Here is a 19322-nt window from a genome sequence, read left to right as displayed (position 1 = left end):
CAGTGGTTCCATACACACTGTCTCACATTGTGAACAAATTTGCCCTCCTCTGCTTCCTGTTTTTGCTGTGTGCTCTAATAGGAGCAGTGATGGAGGTGTTGGAAGAGGCGAGTGGTCCTGTATAGAAAGCACCATCCAATTCTGCTGACTCAGTCCGTGTTTGCTCGTCTAACACGCCCACTTAGTACCATTTGTTACGTGTTATGTCACACCCCAACATCCTGCGTCAATATATGACTCCATGCACTTCCTGTTACAGTGGCACAAAGCCACAGAGGAGCTGCGTTACCTCGACCTGAGTGCTTCCAGGCAAGGTGGGATATACTTGTCAAAGAGAATGGTCAGGTTGGCCTTCTCTGACTGGACTTTCCTCTTGTCGATCCAGCTTGACACTGGTGGATTCCACCCAAGGTCTGCTGGGTTTATGTAAAGGATGCCTGAAAAAAAACATAGAGTAAGATTTAAATTTAACACATTCAGGTTTACAGTGTTTATAACAGGGCTGGATTTGGGCAACGATATTTTTTGGACTTCTGCTGAATCCCCCCACCCTACCTTCCATGCACCAAGCATGCCGTATATAAAAGATGGATGGAACCACTATGACATCAGCCACTGATTTTGGAGCTTTTGCACCTTTTGGCCACTGCAACTTCATTTTTTGGAGCTAGAAGTGACCATACCTGAACGAGAGGGTGGAGTGCTAAGCTATTAGCTAACGCTACCCAGCTTGGTTCACAAGTTCACAAACACACATATTGCTAATTAGAGCTATGTGACAGACACACAAAAGAATTAAATCATATTTAACTTAGTGGCCCACAGTGAATTTGGTCCTTTTTAACCCTTTAAGACCTATCATAGAATCAAGTCCGCCAGAGCTTATATTATATTTTTACATGTTGTAGTGCCATTTTTGGGAGCATTTCAAGTTGCTATACATCAATACAACCATTATAGTCCAAATTTTAATAATATGTATGCATTAAGTGCATAGTAATTACATAAATTGCAAAAAAGTGCAATAAACTACTAGAGATGGCACGATACCACTTTTTTATGTCCGATACCGATATCATAAATTTGGATATCTGCCGATACCGATATGAATCCGATATAGTGTTTTTTAATCAACAAAACTGTTTTTTAAATATCTTGCTGCATTTTGTATAAGTTCATACTCAAGTTTAAAACAACAACTACACTAAAGCTATTCTGTTATACCTGTATGCAAAAAAAAATATTTCATAGTTCAGCAATACTGATCAATCTAATAAACTTAAACCTACACCATCCTCCCTATTCTGGTATTTTAAAGAGTACTTAGCATAAATATTAAGCAACCTAACTAATAGGGTTCCAACTCCCAGCAACAACAAAAATAAATAAATAAAAAATAGGGAACCACCCCTCACGCGCCACCTCATGATGCTTAATCGACGTAATCAACCTTAATTTGATGCAGTGTGAAAAAAAAAATGCACAGAAATCAATTATTTTTCAAGAAATATTAAATAGATTCAACATCTTTCTTCAACAAAATTGCAGACTGCTTCATAGTTTTATTTTTGAAATACACCAATTTTTATATACTGCAGAAAAAACGAAAATAAATATTATAGTGCAAATTTGCAAAAAAACAGCATGTGCATCAAAATAAACTATTTCCAGCAGTGCAATATGAATCCAGAAAGTCATAAAGTCAAACATAACTTTTAAAAACACCAGTATAGGCTCATAAGGCCCTGATGGTAAAAAACTACATTTCCGCAAAATGACATCACTTCCGGTTTTGGGCAGGTCATGGCGGACATGTGATAGTTTGCGCTGATGGACGTAGGAAGTGTTACGAACAGCTGATCGGATCGGCAAAGCGTGTTTCTGGAATATTATGTTTTTGTTGCTGCAAGTGATTTTTATGCAGTTTTTGCAAAGCTATATGTGGAAGGAAACCGTGACCTAGGACAAGCTGATGGCATAAGATGTAAGTACAACTCCTCCGGTTTCATATCCAAAAAAAATTATTGAGCTAGCTTACGTGGTTGCAGTGCTACCGGGATTTAAAAATAGTTACTCAAAACGGAGCGTGCCTGCTAAGACCAGCTTTAAAGGGTTAAACACTTATCAGAAGAGCAAAAGTAAAACAGTGAGAAAAGAGGAATAACAAGAACTACCCGCTCTGGATACAGTAGCAGGGGTGGCAGTGCGAAGGTGGCTGATCTCAAACACCAGCCTCATGGTGGGGTTCAAAGGGATCCGCTCATTACTGGCCAGAGTCAGCACCTAACAAGAGGGGAAAGCAGATTTTCACACACAGAAATAACAGAAATAACTTAAACAGAATGTGTTCTTTTTGTGCCTGGCACACAGTCCAAGCCTCTTTTTACATGCAGACACCGTTATTCACTCTCTCATTCAGAGAGTACAAACAGTTTACTATCCTTTCGTATCAGTGATGAGTCAACCACGTTCCCTTTTCATATCTGAATGCTCGTTCAGTGAACAACAGACAGTCTTTTATTCTGTGTCAAACTGACATTTTCTTTAAATCAATACAAGCACACACTCGCATGTGTTTAATTCAATAGCACCTTGTTGTCATCCATGACTGTATTGAGTGACTCAATCCACATTGGGTCAATGTCTCCATCCACAACAATCCACTTTGGTCCGCCGTGACTAATGTTGGCCAATTCGCGCATTATATTGGAGAACAGACCTGCAGGAAGGACATGAGACATTTTGGATGTTTGAGACAGGTCACTAAACACTTTGCACTGATCACATTGTATCTGTGAAGGACTCTGTAATCACCATCTTTCCACTCTCGGGTTGCTGGGTTGATGATGCCAAAGAGCTCGTCATTGGTCACAGCCTTAGGGTTGAGGTCTGCCCACACGGGCCGACACTTCATGTTCTGATAGGTCCTGTGGAGTGATCTCATCACCTGGCTCTTCCCAGTGCCTGCATTCCCTATCACAAACACAGAGTGACGCACTGCCAGCAGTTCATCCAGCTGCACCACCTAATAGACAGACACAGTTTAACATTAGAAATTCTTTTTTGTATATAGACACAAAGAAAACATAACACTGAGGACTAAATTCCCTTACAAAATATGCAAATATGTAGCTTTCTGTGTACCCTGTGGTGCTCAGTCTAGTGCAACTCCTCCTTGTTATTCTGCTATAATATATATGCAGAATGACAGGAGTGTGATGCATTGCAGTGCAGCACAGCAGCTTAGTACACTGTTCACAGACCACGATAAATGACAGCAGTTGTTTTCAGGGAGGACAGATCTCTGCACATACTACTATGTCTGCATAATCAAAATGCCACCCAATCTATTTTACACAGTATAATTATGTGTCCTCCTCTGAAAACCAAACAATTTAATGAATTAAAAAGACATTTTAAGATAGCATTAATAAATGCAGGCAAACAAATATGCAGACAATTAAACAGAACTGATAGAGAAGGGCATTTGGTCAGTCTCCACTAAGACCAAGTTTTGATGTTATTTGGATCTCCTTTGTTTCCTTTTCATACGCTCCACCTCGCCTCTCGTTTTATGGTGCTCGGTTTGCTAGTTTTGTGAAATCCAGAACTATTTTCTGTTGCAACAAGATCAAAGATGTCCCTAACAGATGGTATGGGCCCAAAGAGCCCTGATCTCAGCACTATGGAGTCAGTCTGGGTTTACTTTGAAAATACAGAAGAAACTGAAGCAGACTAAATCTACAAAAGAACAGTGGGAGGTTCTCCAAGATTGTCTAAAGCAGCAGTGCATAAGGAGAAGTGATGCTGCTTTGAATGTAAATATTAGGTCAATATTAGGTCGTCTCTGCCCAACCATCTTTTTACAGTCTTTCTATTTTCCTCGCTCTTTTCAGGTCAAATTCAAATTCAAATTTTATTTGTCACACACACACAACCATACACAGTATGACATGGGGGTGAAATGCTTGTAGCTGTACAATGCCCAACCATTAAATGACAGAAAAAAGTTTTACAGTATTTACAATTTACAGGTTACTACAAAATTTACAAATTAACTTAGAAATTCACAGTAAAAGTCTTTGTTGGCCCCGTGTTTCTCTGTATGTTTCTGTACCCCATTAAATAACCATGTACCTAATCAAGTTACTATAATCCAGCTCTTATTGAACGATTGAAGATTGTTACTAAAGACTGGACACAAAACATTATATGTCAGGTTGTAGTTTACTTGTCTTGTTTAGATGGCCCTCATTAGTGAAAGACACTATTTGTCTCCCTGTGTCTCAGTTAAGCTACCAGCACCACACACACCTTGCTTCCAGCTCTCTCACCAGTCTGACTTGCTCTCAACCTCAAGACACTAGCTGACTTGTTCCCCAGCCAAACATTTGATTCAACAGCACCTAGCCAATAAAAAACACAACTTTCAAGCCACAAATAAACCTTATTTACTGTAACCCCTCACTTTCCCCACTTTTATAACACATTTATTTGTTTTAGCTTTTTCTCTCATCTTTTGTATAAAAAAAACCCCATTCAAATCTGTTTATGGCATTAAAAGGATACTTTTTTCCCCACAGTAATGTGTACCTACGTCGTTGAAGAGAAATTGTTCAAGCCATGTTTCCGAAGTAACAAAGACGCGAGGGGTGGCCTGGATTGCAGCCATTCAAAGGTCAAATATAACGTCCCAGAACACTCCAGCTCACAGGTTAGTCTGCTCCAAGCATTTACACGAAGGTCAGTGTTTTTTAGTAGTTAATACGTCATTTTCATAACATAATTAGTGATATAGGTTACAAGCAAGTCTGGCGCTGAACAGAAATTGTCACGCTATGCTCCTTTATTTATTGTGCATAAATAGTGAATTGTCCTGACACAATATTGCGTTTCGCTTCTGTTATTATGGTACATTGACAAAAACATATACTTTTATTCACAGGATAAAACAGTTGTTTTGTATCACTAATTGCCCAGTATGATTACAGCATACAATATTATTGTCACTGCTACATTTCTGTGATGGGTACCAGAAATTATTTCCACTACTAATTAATTACCGTTGAGCTCAAAGGTCCTATTAATAAACGGTTAAGGAATGTGTATTTATGACGACGATTTGTGAGACTGGTAAACTTATGATACGTACGATGGTCTTTCGTTCTACACGGTGCATTTCAAGGTCCTGCACCCATCCGTCGGTAAACTGTACCTGGGCTTGTTGCAGTGACCTGAAGTTACTAAACTTCATGAGTGTATGCACTCACTCCAAGAACCGTATGATTATAAATATGCATATAAATATGCTAAGATGAGATAGCTGACTTCATCTAACTAGCAAATGTTGTCCAGGCTACGTTGGTGATACAGTTTTTTTTAATGTGTATGATATTTTTGTCATGCGATTTTAAAGCTGGTCCTACAACCGCATCCAAGAATAACATGCAGCTTATCTCAGAACTGTCGGTGAAAATTATTCTTGGAGCTAGGTTTAATTGAGCTGCATTTTAAAGAGGTGCAATTTCACAATTTGTGTATATTTTCTAAGTTCACTATTTTGTCATGTGTTGAGAAAAACACAGATTTTAAAATTACATGGTCTAATATTTAACATTTAGCATAACTGCAACATTATTTTTCTTTTTTTTTTTTTAAAGACTCGAAAAGGACTTGAAATTCAAAGTTTCAGACTTGTGACTTGACTCGGACTTTTACACCAGTGACTTGAGACTCGACTCTGACTTGCCTGACATTACTTGAGACTTGACTTGAGACTTGAGGATAAGACTTGAGACTTACTTGAGACTTGGCAAAACAATGACTTGGTCCCACCTCTGGTACCTACACTGGTTAACCATAACATTAAAGCTGTATAGTACTTTATAGATTTAATCAATCATAATATATGCAGTATAGAAAGTTGTCTGTACTATTTTTAGTACTTTTTATAACTATCATGAAGCACAGTCCTCTCGTGCTCTTTAAAATCCAGGGTGAGCGCACTGCTAATGTGTATCACTATTTTATCCCAGGCCATGAAGTTATTGGTACCTAAACCAAAGTCACAAAGGAAAAAGTACAAAGTGAGTAAAAATGAGGGAGTAACTTTAAAATGAAACAAGAAAGCAGAACACAAAACTCTCAAATTGGGATATGAACTGTAGCCTGGCTGAGAAACTTGTTTATTACACCGCCACCCTTCCTGCCTCCTTATCGAGACTCTTTAAAACAGGACCATTAGCCCGGTTCTCAATATTGCTGTGCACTGATGCATTGAGGCACCAGTGCCAATGGGCACCTTGTACATATATCTGCAATACTCACCTCTTATAACAAAAGCACCGCTGTTTGACACACTGGGCCACTGGGGTTGCCCTGTAGATGGTATGAATAAAAGTAACACCTAAGTGAATTTTAGGATCCAAGGTTTCTGTCCCTGCAGCTCACAATGAGATGATCAACGTCATCTGTCAGATGATAGAAGTGCTAAAGAATCTGCACTGATAATTACATATTTTGCTAAATGTGTATTTTAATTGTTTAACACTAATGTGTATTGCTGTGATTTGGCTCTATATAAATACAACTGAACTGAATTGAATTGAAGTATCAGTGTTGTGGATGATCTGTGTATATTCTTTTGTGTACATAAAGAGAGAGGAGACTTAAAAATTCTATTTTTTAATTGTTTTTCTAATTAAGTTTGCAGGAGTGCTCTTTTAGGATCACAAGACCCTAAACACACAATGCTTTTTAGCTTAATGTTTCAGCAATACACTGCTTTTAAATACAATGTGCTGTTGAAAATGTTGTCAATTAACCTAAATGGCAAACTAGAAATAAAATATCTAAACAGTTTGCTTTTCTTTCACCACAGAAACTGCAGCATTTCTTGATTTTTAGAACTGCAAATTAACTGGCTCCAAAATTCCTTTGTGGGTTCAGACTTCTTCATTTCTGGGTTAACATATTCAGTATGAGTGGACACCACAGAGTGATTTAAAAAAAGAGTGACAGAGACAAAAAAAAAGAGAGAAAGATATTTCCTCCCCATTTCCGTTGTAACATACACCCAATCAATGCCATCGACCCGGCTTCTTGGGGCTCCTTCTCCACATCCATTCAGCCAGAGCACAGACAGCTTTGCACTCTCAAAGACCCTGGCTGATTACCGCTTTGATGTGCGGAGGACTAATGCTAGCACAGGCTAACACTAAAGGTATGCTCTTGCCCTCCCCCCTTAACGGTCTGAAATCAAAAGGTTTGCTACACAAACATAGAAGTAAAAGTTCAGGCTCTGGGTGTGGACGGTTGTTATTGACCGCTCTGCAATTCTCTCCCTCTCTTGCTCTGTTTCTCCTCCTCTTTGTTTATTTCTGTGGCTGGCTCTCACAATGTCAGGGTTAAGTGGCATGGTGCAGCGCAAGCCTCCATTGATGGAGTGTTATTATGTGGTTCCGTGTCTATTTGACCTGAGGCAGATTGCACTTATTTCCCCTGGTCCTGCGTACATCTGTCTCTGACATACAATGCCTTCTATTGAGAGTCTGTATGTGTGTATCTGTATGTAATATAATGACTAGAATTAGGTCATCAGCTTGGGCACCTGAACTCTCATTCGTTTTCAGCAATATTTGCCCAATTCATCCAGATGCTGGTGTCTTGTTTGACACTAATGTGTATTTCCCAGTGGAACATTATGACATGAGGTAAACAGCTTTTGGAAAGAACTAAGATAAATCTAAATGAAAGTGCTACAACTGTAATATCTATCTAAATTGTTAAAGATGAAACCCCCCATCTGGGGACCTGGCTCATGCTTCTCAGACAACTTGTGATTATGTTTGCTTTCATCCTGAGCTTTGCAACTGACTTACACTCATACGGGTCCTTCATTTATTCAGCTGTAATGAAAATACAATTGGATAAACTGCAGCAGATAACCCTGAAGACTGTCAGGGAGTAACCACACCTTTAGTACAAAATTGTCCTCGGCTTGCAGCTTCAAGTCCAGGATGGACTCCCTCACGCCCTTCTCAAAGTCCAGGTCTCTCTTCCTGGGGACGTCCAAGGCAGGGAACAAGTCTCCTATTAGTCCCATGAAAACAGGCATGTCATCGGTCACGATCTTCGGAATGTTGAAGTCTCTGAGAGCTCGCATTAGCACCTGGTCCTCAGCTCTGCCGGGGTCTCCTCGCTTCAGAGAGCCGGCCACCACCAGGACTGACTTGATGGCTCGGAGACCCCAGTCATAGTGGTCCTACAGAAATATACACACCGCTCTTATTAGAACCTTTTTCATCGACAAGCTCATCACCTTTTAAAAAATGTTTTTATGGAGGATAATTAAGCAATTCAATCTTAGAGAAATAACAAGACTAAATATGCAACTCTATTTACTTGATCATTTCTGACTTTGTGTAAAAACCTATACTACCTCAGGTTCAATTTAGAACATATCTAAAGCTGCCACCTGTGTTGGATGACTGTATCTAAAGGCATTTGCATAATGGCAGAAGTATAATATCACACAGTTTTTGACTTCCATCCAGAGGCTCTCCAAATAACATGGGAGAGTAAGGCAACACACACACATACACACACACTCGTTTTCATATCTTTGTGAGGACATCTAATTGACATAATGCTTTCCCTAGCCGCTTATCCTAAGCCTAACCATCAAAAATGAATGCCTAACTCTAACCCTTAGCTTAAAGCTAACCATAACCTAACTGTAACCTTGACACTAAAACCACATTTTGAGCCTCAAAAATGCCTTCAAACTTGTGGGGACCGGGATTTTGGTCCCCATAAGGGCTGTTGGTCCCCACGAGTATAGTAAATTTCCAATTTTTGGTCCCCACAAAGATATTAATAAACGCACACACACACAAACACACAGAAAAACACACTTAAATATAGAAAGAAACCACCAGGTTCACATCACATCAATATGTGCTGTGATTAACTGTTAACCCCCCTTGTTTTCACAATGAAGGAAAAGATAAAGCCATAGATTTTTTGTCATGGAGCTATCAGATCTGCTGCTGCTTCATATTTTGTTGATCAGCACTTGAAGTGTTTAGTCTTATCATATCAGCTGGGCTGTTGGTACCCAGCAATCTAACAGCTATTCGTGATTCAACAGTAAATTGAAGGTGATCAAATGTTTTGTACAAAGCCCTGTGTCCCAAGTTACTCTGAATAAATGTGATAAAATAAAGTAGAATACAAGTAAAACATAGTAACTGTGCTGTGATATTGCCTATATTTTAAATGCGTCTATCATAGATTCTGATGATAATACAGTAGGACGATATGAAAACAAAAACAACTGCTGGTATCTGGATGCCTTGGAAATTAATGATGCTGCCGTGTACAGCATGGATGGATCTGGCAAAAAGCGCTGACGCAAAAATGAGATATGAGTGACACGTCCTTCCACCATCACTCTGGTAAACAAATGAATGAAGGAATACGTGTCAAGTGAATGCAATATGAAAATATTCACACTCCAATGAGCGCAGCAGGAACTTGTCCAAGGATACTTTGACATGCAGACTGGAGCAGTCAGGGATTCAATCACCAACCTGCCCAACTAAATGACCTGCTTTACCTCCTGAGCCACAGTCCCCAAGAAGTGGAAAGGAAAAAAAAGAAACTAACAGAAACATGAAGAATATCTAAGAGTGAACACAAAGGACAGAGGAACAAAGGAGTCAAGAGGAAATTGAGAAAGCAGTAAATGAAAATACAATCATTTAAAACCACTTTCATGGCCAGTCACAAGCCCATGGAGCAGAACTTCTGTAATATTAAAGCCATAATTATGAGGCACTTGTTAAGCTTTAGAAAGTTGTTTTCTGAATCTGCACTTTTCATTGATTTGCAGTTTCAGCCCTTATATGAATTTAGCTTAGAGAAGCAGTCTGTTCATTATCTTTTCATTTCATTGCCTAAGTTGCTAATGTTGGAAAACCCAGGCAAAGAAAACCTAAAAAGGTAATTTTAAAACATTTCTGAAGAACTAGAGATTCATAAAACAGCCATAAAAAGAAATTAGTGTGCTATGACACTTAAACAGGCCTGTGGTCATGGGAAATTCATCCAGAATTGAGGGCTCATAAAATCACTTACCTAAGCTAAGGAGCACCTGTGTAGCTATTAGTCAGCACTGTGAGTGGTTTTATTGCTTTTTTTAAAAAACGTAAATGATGGCATAACATGTAAAACAGGAGCAGGGTAAAATAGATTAAAGAAAAATGTTGATGAAATAACATCCAATCCCCCTGCAGCTTCTTATTTATATGCATGTGATACTTCACCCGAACGGTTGGTCACAAGGTTAGCTCTTGTATGGAGCCTCTGAGTCATTCCTTTATCAGAAGCCGCAATTATAAAAAGAACTTTGTGTCAGCTGCTCAGTTTATAAATGGCAATGGATCTGGGTTTTACTAACCACATCGGCTGCGTTACATCGAATGAAGCAAGCAATACCTGTTTAGACAGCAGCTCTTTGCACAGCGTATAGAGGGTGATAAACTTCCTAGCAAGGACCCGGGCATTAAGGAAGCCTTCAGCCACCAGCATGATTTCACAGATGAGCTCAAAGTCCGGCACCACCATGGCACAAGGTCTGTGTACAAATGTAAAGAAGGCAGTGACTTTAAGTTGTTTGTTCATACCCATATGGAAAAAAAGAGAAAAAAAAACACTGCAGTTAATTTCCATATGGCTGCCACATGGAGAAATCCTTTGTCACCTGCACTACAGTACATCATGGATGGTTCTTATGTAGCTCTTTTCTACTCTATTTGAGCACTCACCTTGCACAACTCGCTTCATTCACCCATCCATACGAGCACTTTTTTCTGTGCTCTACGTAAGTGCTTCTATCTACCATTCACACACATTCATACTACGATGGATGCATCGGACAGCAACTCGGTGTTAGTATCTTCCCCAAGGATATTTAGCATGCAAACTTGAGCAGACAGGGATCAAACCGCCAACCTTCCGATAAATAGGTGTCCTGGTCTACTACCTGGGCTACAGTCATACAGCCCTGCGGACTAATGAGAAAAAAGCCTTGATTGATTGATTGGAAGGTTTGAGTCCCGTTCACACACTCGAAACCCTGAATTAAAACTATTCTGTTAAGTATTGTCTTCACAGTGATCTGAAAGACAGACTCGTTGCCAGTTATCGCAAATGCCTAATTGCAGTTTTTGCTGCTAAGGGTGGCAAAGCCAGTTAGTTTAAGGGAGGCACACAGGTTGTATACCCTTTTCTCTTAACAAATGAAATCATCATTCAAAAACTGTACTCTGTGTTTACTTGGAACGGGACAAACATTTTTTCACTGCACTATAGGGATATTGTTCATACACTGCAAAAAATAGAACAATGTCAACATACAGGTCTGAATCCATTACAATTATTTAAGAAAAGCGGCACAGCTCTTCTCCAGTAACACGTATGCAAACACAGCTTATCAGTGAATGTCCACTCCAACATTAACCTGAGATATTACAATGTTCAACTTTTTTGTTGTTTTTTACCTTTATGTTATTTAAACAGTTATTTAATATTTAGTCAGCCTAAAAGAAGGATCAGTTATGTGATATTTTAAATTAAACCCGTTTAATGACACAGAATCATCACCTGAATGTACAAAAGTTGCATTTGTCCATACAAACATGTTCTCCTGATAATCCACAGAAAACACAGTTGGCACTTTTCATTAGGCCTACATTATGCTGAAGAAACAGTCCCTACGTATCAATTTTGGTAATTTGAGTAAATAGACTTAGGGAGTCTGAACCACTTTAGTGGCTCGGGGTCTGGACTCTTTCCAGAATTTTGGTATGACTTGTACTCTTGATGCATGAGTAAACCCAGGATTAAATATTAACAGATGGATTAACCCAGGTGGCGCCAGTGTCCGGCAGCCTCGCCTCTGTCAGTGCGCCCCAGGGTGGCTGTGGCTACAATGTAGCTTGCCATCACCAGTGTGTGAATGTGTGCGTGAATGGGTGGATGACTGGATATGTAAAGCGCTTTGGGGTCCTTAGGGACTAGTAAAGCGCTATATAAACACAGGCCATTTACCATTTTACCATTTAACCCAGCTGAAATAAATGAAAGGATCAAGCTGAATGATCCAAATAAGCGTACACATTATGAAGATCTTTTGGCCTACCTGAACAGAGCTTTGAGATTCTCAGGAAGCTCGGTCCTGCCAGCGTAGCCTGGGTTCATTGTGATGAAGATTCCAACAGAGGGACAAAGATTCACTTCCTCTCCCATGAAGTTAAATCTCTGCTTCTTATCGCGGATGGCATCTTGGATGCTTTTGACCTAATTTCAAAGATAATACAAAATGGAATTAACTGTCGCAACTGGATGCCAACACACAAACATTTTTTAGCCCCATTTTTGAGGATTAAAGGGGTATATAGTGTATGTTCCCAAGCAGTAAAAAGGGCACACTCTGTCTACCACAATTTAAAAAAAACAAATGCAAAAATGTGTTTTTAATCATCATTTAAGTCAAAATCATGTGATACATTGTGACAAATTACATGGTGTTGCTCGGCTTTTTTGGTCACAGTTTAAAAGACGGCATGTTAAAATTATTTTTAAGCTAATTAATGAATAATAATGAAAAAATACAATGAGAATGTTAAACTGCTAACACTCACTTTTACTTAGTACAGCATTGGTTACTGTATACTTTTTGCTTCAGTGTCTACTAGTGCCCGCTTGGGTCAGAGCCATGACATTTGGTAAACTGAGTGTCTGTGTCTGTCTATTGTGGCCAACAGACATTGGACTTGTCCACGGAGGATTTACATGACAATGCACCAACTACATACATGCCAAAGCATAACACGGATATATAATCAAGTCATTACATACATCAACTAATGTGTTGAATCAGAAGTGCTAATATGCAATCTTTGCACAGTTATTCCAATTCAATACCGTCAGGTTCCTACATGTTCAAGGCACTAATGAAATTTCGAGGGTGACCAAACTTTCCATAATCCATCCTCTAGGCACCAAAACTGTTTGTACAGAATTTTATAGAAATCCATCCAATAGTTGTCAAAAAGTCTTTGGCCAACTACTCTCCCAACAGTGCTATCCCTGCAGGACTTGGGTCCATGGTGCCATGATTTTTCATTCAACAGTATTTCTCACTTTCATTGGTAGTTTCTTCAGTCACACATCTGGAACTCACCAAATATTCACTCTCTTTGGTTTCTGGTTACCGTGTCGCTATAAGTCTCTTGCGGTGTGGACATGTCTTTACAGTCATTTTAACATTCTATTTTGGAACACTGAAAATCAACTTTTGATGAATGGATACAGTTATAGCATTTGTAACAAACCTAACAGCTGGTAAGCTGGATGAAAATTCAGCATGTCTGCCTTAGAGATGGCACGATACCACTTTTTTATGTCCGATACCGATATCATAAATTTGGATATCGGCCGATACCAATATGAATCCGATATAGTGTTTTTTAATCAATAAAACTGTTTTTTTAATATCTTGCTGCATTTTGTATAAGTTCATACTCAAGTTTAAATAAACAACAACACTAAAGCTATTCTGTTATACCTGTATGTAAAAAATATACTGCACCCAAAATATTTCATAGTTCAGCAAAACTGATCAATCTAATAAACTTAAACCTACTCCATCCTCCCTATTCTGGTATTTTAAAGAGTACTTAGCAGAAAAATTAAGCAACCTAACTAATAGGGTTGCAAACTCCCAGAAAAAAAAAATAGGGAACTACCCCCCACCCTCCACCTCATGATGCTTAATTGACGTAGTCAACTTTAATTTGATGCAGCGTGAAAAAAAATGCACAGAAATAAATTATTTTTCAAGAATAATTAAATAGATTCAACATCTTTCTTCTACAGAATTGCAGACTGCACAGATGGTACCTTCCCAAAGGAAAAAGAACTAGCTTACTAGGGTATATTAGACTTAACAGTTACTATATACAGTAATGGACTTCTATATATTTTACATAAGATTAAAACTTTGGGTGTAAGATTCAGATAATTATTTATAAAAAGCTAGACATTTTAAATGAGAATAAGAAAGAAAAGTATGTCTTTGAGCTTTATTTCTCTCCGATATCCGATCCAGTAATTTACGTCAGTATCAGACCGATACCGATACGTAATATCGGATCGGTCCATCTCTAGTCTGCCTTGAGAAATATACAGGCTCGCTCATCCAATATGGCGGCCTCACTGACACACCTTTGTAATAAAAATTCCAACCAATGTGGCATCTACATGCGGGTAATAGCTATGCCACCGGCTCCCTACCAAACCACGCCAAGCCGAAACTATCTGAAACACAGTTGATATCCCGGCATCAAGTGCAACTCTCATTAACATATTATTAATATCACCAAGCACACAGCAGAGTCGATTTGCAACAGCCTGTCAAATTGTTATGCAGCATGCAACTTTTTTTGCAAAGGGACGCAATTTCATCAATAGTATGAGCATGTTATCAGCCAGGGTTCACTGGATGGATGAACTACCAAAGCCCTGCTTGTCTACATTATGAGGGAATGAGATATCAGAAATGAACTTTCTGTGAGTGTGTATACGTGCATGCATGTGTGTGTCTCGGCCTAAAACTCTGAATCCCAGCCTGTAAGAAGCTTTATGAATTTAACATGCGAGCGGTAGAACAGCGAGTCGACAGCTGGAAAGAGGAGGAACATCTCTTCATGGATGAGTACTCGGCTACAGATCACTCAGTCATACTAACGCAACGGGGAGAGGCAGGAGGGGGGAATGCAAAAACAAACAGGGAAGCTGCATCAGACAAAAAAAAAAGAAGAAATAAAAGTTTTTAGGACAACATCAGAGGAGCTTGTGTTTTATATGAAATGGCAGCAGCTCACCACTGCTATCCTACAGGGATAGGAAGGGAAGTAAAACACAAAAATCACATTTAAAAGAAGCTCAAGAAAAGAGGTATGATCCAGAGAGGTCCAGCTCCATTCTTTTTTCCTCTCTGGAGCTAGTGGCTTCAATAAAACAAAATAAAACACATTCAGTGTTTGATGTAACCGAGGCAGAACCCCACCAAGCCATCTCCATGTTATAACAACTGCAGGCCTTTGGTTGGTTTCAGCTTTATTTAATGTAGAACTGGTCCAGGCCCAGGCCTCAGCCACGTTTGTCACTGTGCAATGCCACGCGCACCTAATCCATCTGTAAGAAGATGGATTAGGTGCATGTGGTATGGTGGGAGATGGCTCTGTGTTGGCTCCTCTCAGGAAGGCTGAGCGCTGGAGTGGGCTGCCAGCTCTCACAGCAGGAGTTTGACGCTCCTCCATTCTCTGGGTCTACTTCTCCACGTAGGAGCCACCGTGATTTATTATTCATTACACCACGCAACACCAATTCATTCTTCTGGCACTTTAAAATTCTCTAAGTACTGTAGACTTCTATGGCTTATGAAGGAAGACTGCTTGACTTTCATTTCTGCTACAGGGAGAAGGGCAGAGGAGTGACTGCTAAGTCTAGGGGTGAATAATGATCCTTTGAGGAGCTCTATCTCCATTATCATCATGATCGCAATCAGCATCCTTATCAACTGTGTACATTTTGCTTTGACAGTAGTGTACATGCATGAAGATAGAGTCAGGACCAACGGTAGGCAGGATTGGAGTACAGCACAGGGACTTGTGAAACCACAGAGAGAGGATCTCTTTGATCGTGGATAACAGAATGGAAGATAGCTGAAAAGCTAGAATCAGCTGAAACACGCAGAGTATGGCTGATTTCTCAAAAGAGTGCTGTTCTCAGAGGGTTAGCTACTGTAGGTCACACAGAGTATACGATGCTCGGTGTAGAGTCTTTTTTTTTCTCCACATGTGTCATTTTGCATGAAGTGAAGAGAGAAAAGGAGCATAACTATAAAGAATGATCAGTTCAGGTCATTCACAGAGCTCCATGTAGTAAAAAAAGAGCACTATCCCAGCTTCTTCTGGGGAAATAATTAACCCTACTGTGAAGCACAAACGTTAATTCACCAATCAATTTTAGGCCACTTGAGATCAGTAAGACCAACTGAAAACCAGGTTTGGCCACTATGTGACCACTTTACCCAAGGGCTTCTTTCAAGAAAATGTTGTTATACCCAGTGGATGCTGCAACTGTGGGGGTGGGGTGATTCAATACAATTTAATGGTGCACTCGATTCATGCACTCGAGTCATGTAGCGCAACCCACTTCCTTTACACTAATTAGTGATTGTGCAGTGGCACAGAGAGAACAGAGGAGCTTTGTATGTGCAGCTCTGGAAATACAAAGCGAGAAGCAGCAAGGACTTTATATGTTTTCCAATTCTGGGAAAATACCAAATCAAAGTAGACCTTTTTGATATATGAATGATAGCTTACCTTTATTAGTGGACATAAGTGGAACATCTTTATCCTCTGTTTTGTAAAAGATGGAAAGTAGTCCAACGACCTACCAGTTCCTATTAGTGAACACTTTGAATTGTGCTGTAATGGGTCGTTGTTTACCAACCAATCACAACATATTTGTCAGCATACTTAGTGTTTATATTTGCTTCTGGTATGCTTGTATGTATTTCCTTGAGTCTTGAGTTCTTATTTCCAGTTTGTATCCATGTTTAGCTCTAACCTCAGTGTTTCTTTTTCTATCCTCTTCTGTCAGTTCCCTCATATTAAGTTCATTCATGTGCTTCCCACGCCTCGCTTCCTGTTGATTTTGGGAGTTATTTATCTCTAGTGTCTTGCATTTAGTATTATTTACCCTCCTGACTTGTCTTTGATCACTATCAGCTGAGTCTCATTACCCATCTTGTGTAGAGGTAGTCCCGTGTGTTCATTTTAGTCCTCGTCACGGTGTCTGTTATCTCACCTCGGGTTCTTTCAGCCAGTTGTTTTGTATTTTAGTTTCCATTAACTTCCACTGCTCATCACTGCTTGGACTTTGCTTTTGCTGAAATAAAGGTTAGTTTTTTGAAACTTCTGCCTCCCTGAGAGCCTGCATTTGGGTGGGTATCATGTGATTTATAACTGAATTATAGGAAAACTGAAAATTATGTAAAAAAAAATCATTAGAAGGTTAAAAAATATTATGGTGTTTTTTGTTTTGTTCTGTTTTTAATTTATGGATGACAAAAGGCCAGGTTGAAGGTTCTGACTGACTTGTAGGGGGTCAGTTGTATCAGGAAAAACTGTAAGATGATTTTTCTACATTTTGTTGGCAAATAAAGAATATTTTGCTATCTGTTCTCTGAGTGTTTCATGTCAGTCCATCTGAGTTGCAAAGATTGCTACTAATGTTGCTTGCAAAGTTAAGCTGGGGAGGCAGTTTTCCCTCTTCAACTCTCAAATCAGATCACAGAAGGCTCCAATTATAAAGAAGCTCTGGGGTGCAAAGGTGGCAGCCTTGGTACATTAGTGTTATAGCTGAAAAGATTATACTTGGAATTGGTTATGAAGAGGCCGTTTCCTCGAACAGCAGTGTTTTCAATGGCTTTTCACTAGAGCTTGATTGAGTTGGACCACAAATAAAATGCACACACGGTGCTCTCAATCAACTCCACCTGCAAATACCTGAGGGGGAGGGGGAGGGAATCGTACCTGTACAGCCACCACAGAAAGCACCTCCACAGATATCCTGTTAAACTCGTCAAAGCAGCCCCAAGCTCCTGTCTGAGCCAGGCCTTTGTAGATGTTCCCACAGGACTGTGGACACGAAGAGACAAATATTCAGACACATTGGGGCAGGAAGCCAGTCAGATTCAGATCCAGTCTGACTGGTAAGACGTGGAAAGGGAGACGCATATGTATCAGCAATTACACAGAAGATATATGAAAAAACAGTTTTGTCATAGCTACTACAGAGACATGCAAGTTTGTGAATAATAACACAAACAAAGCGTCACACTAGTAAAAACAGGGGCTGATGGCAACAAAAAGAAGGCTAAAATATTGCCTGCACACATTACAGCTACCCTTAACACTGGCTCGAGAGCAGGTGAACAGCCCCCCTGAGACCAAGATGAAGCAGGCCGTTGACTCCAATTACAAGCAGAAAGAGCGAAGCCTCCTTGACGTGGACTGGAGCTGACCGGAGGATTGATTTAACTTGTGTATGTGCGTAACTCAATATGACTAACAATGCAGGGCTCTGCGAAATGTTGAAGCGCACATGTGTATTAGCACATCTATCTGTACACAAGAGCTTTGGAGTTTATAGGTGTGCCGGACACCTCTATAATATAATGATTCCCCTGTCTAGTGGAAGCAGGAGCAAGCTGGATTGTAAGATTGCGTTTATGTCTCCGTTGACCCCTCAATATGCAGAAAATATGAGTGAAATATAAAAGCATAATAAAGGCAGGCGGAGGCTGAATACAGAGAAGGGTTTTTGACAAGGTTTGGTAAAGCAATAACAATGGGGGTTTACTTAATCAGCTATTCTTTCAAGGGGAAAGCAAACAGAAGATGAAAAGAACAAAGATGAAAAGAGAAGGGCATAAAGGTAGGTTGACAACTTTAATGACAAATGCATACCATATCGCTGACAAAGGCAAAGATGAAAAGAAACACACATGCTGCGAACGCACATTGGCTCTGTGCGTGGGCTCAAACACAGAAGCTTGTGCTCATGCACGCTTGCTCACCTTGTAGTCCATCTGCTCGGAGCAGTTAAACACGTACACCATGATTCCCAGGGCCCGTCCCAAGTCTTTGGTAGTCTCAGTCTTCCCCGTGCCTGCAGGCCCAGCTGGAGCTCCACTCATTGTCAGGTGGAGGGACTGAGTCAGTGTGATGTAGCATCTAAACATAGTGGAGATATTTCTAGTTGCATTACTACAGTCCACGCACATCCATATAAGTCGGTTCTCTGGTTGAGCACAAAGATAGGAAACTTAAACATGAAATCACAGTTTCGGGAGTAAAACGTCTCTACAGAAGGCTCTTGCTTCTGTGCAAGTTTAAACCCAGAACACTCTCTATATTTTTATGTGTCAAAATAATGAATGCTGAGGAACTGAAATTTCACAGTTGCTAATTCTGGCCAAAACTCTGTGAAAACACATGCAGGAGCCCAAGGTTTTTAGCATGGGTATGTCAGTGTGCATGAACATGCTTTTCAGTAAACAGTAAACTGAACAAATGTGTTTGCCACTGTTTGCTTTAGGGCGACTGTATAGGTGCTACCAGCTACCAGCACTACTTCTGCTGTAAATACTGATATAAGAAAACAAAAACATACTATTCTGT

At 39.8% G+C, this 19322-nt stretch overlaps 1 protein-coding gene across 2 annotated transcripts in view; it reads right to left on the bottom strand.

Annotated features, from left to right (window-relative positions):
* dnah9 (dynein, axonemal, heavy chain 9) overlaps window positions 1-19322 on the bottom strand; it is a 198962-nt gene that overhangs the window by 133596 nt on the left and 46044 nt on the right. Inside the window, exons 33-41 of one of the 2 annotated variants that reach the window (XM_026177431.1) lie at window positions 18719-18875; window positions 17673-17777; window positions 12206-12363; window positions 10501-10639; window positions 7976-8263; window positions 2815-3025; window positions 2592-2719; window positions 2175-2283; window positions 290-437 (exon numbers count right to left, since the gene is read on the bottom strand). In XM_026177431.1, coding sequence (XP_026033216.1) covers window positions 290-437; window positions 2175-2283; window positions 2592-2719; window positions 2815-3025; window positions 7976-8263; window positions 10501-10639; window positions 12206-12363; window positions 17673-17777; window positions 18719-18875 — 1443 coding nt within the window. Of the gene's footprint in view, window positions 1-289; window positions 438-2174; window positions 2284-2591; window positions 2720-2814; window positions 3026-7975; window positions 8264-10500; window positions 10640-12205; window positions 12364-16457; window positions 16498-17672; window positions 17778-18718; window positions 18876-19322 lie in introns of those variants that run through there. The other variant, XM_026177432.1, reaches the window with a different exon arrangement.

The sequence above is a fragment of the Astatotilapia calliptera genome, chromosome 8 (genome assembly GCF_900246225.1).
Source record: "Astatotilapia calliptera chromosome 8, fAstCal1.2, whole genome shotgun sequence".
In the NCBI taxonomy this organism is placed as follows: Eukaryota; Metazoa; Chordata; class Actinopteri; order Cichliformes; family Cichlidae; genus Astatotilapia; species Astatotilapia calliptera.
Note: the sequence above shows the minus strand (reverse complement) of the source record. Positions and strands in the feature narration are given on the sequence as shown.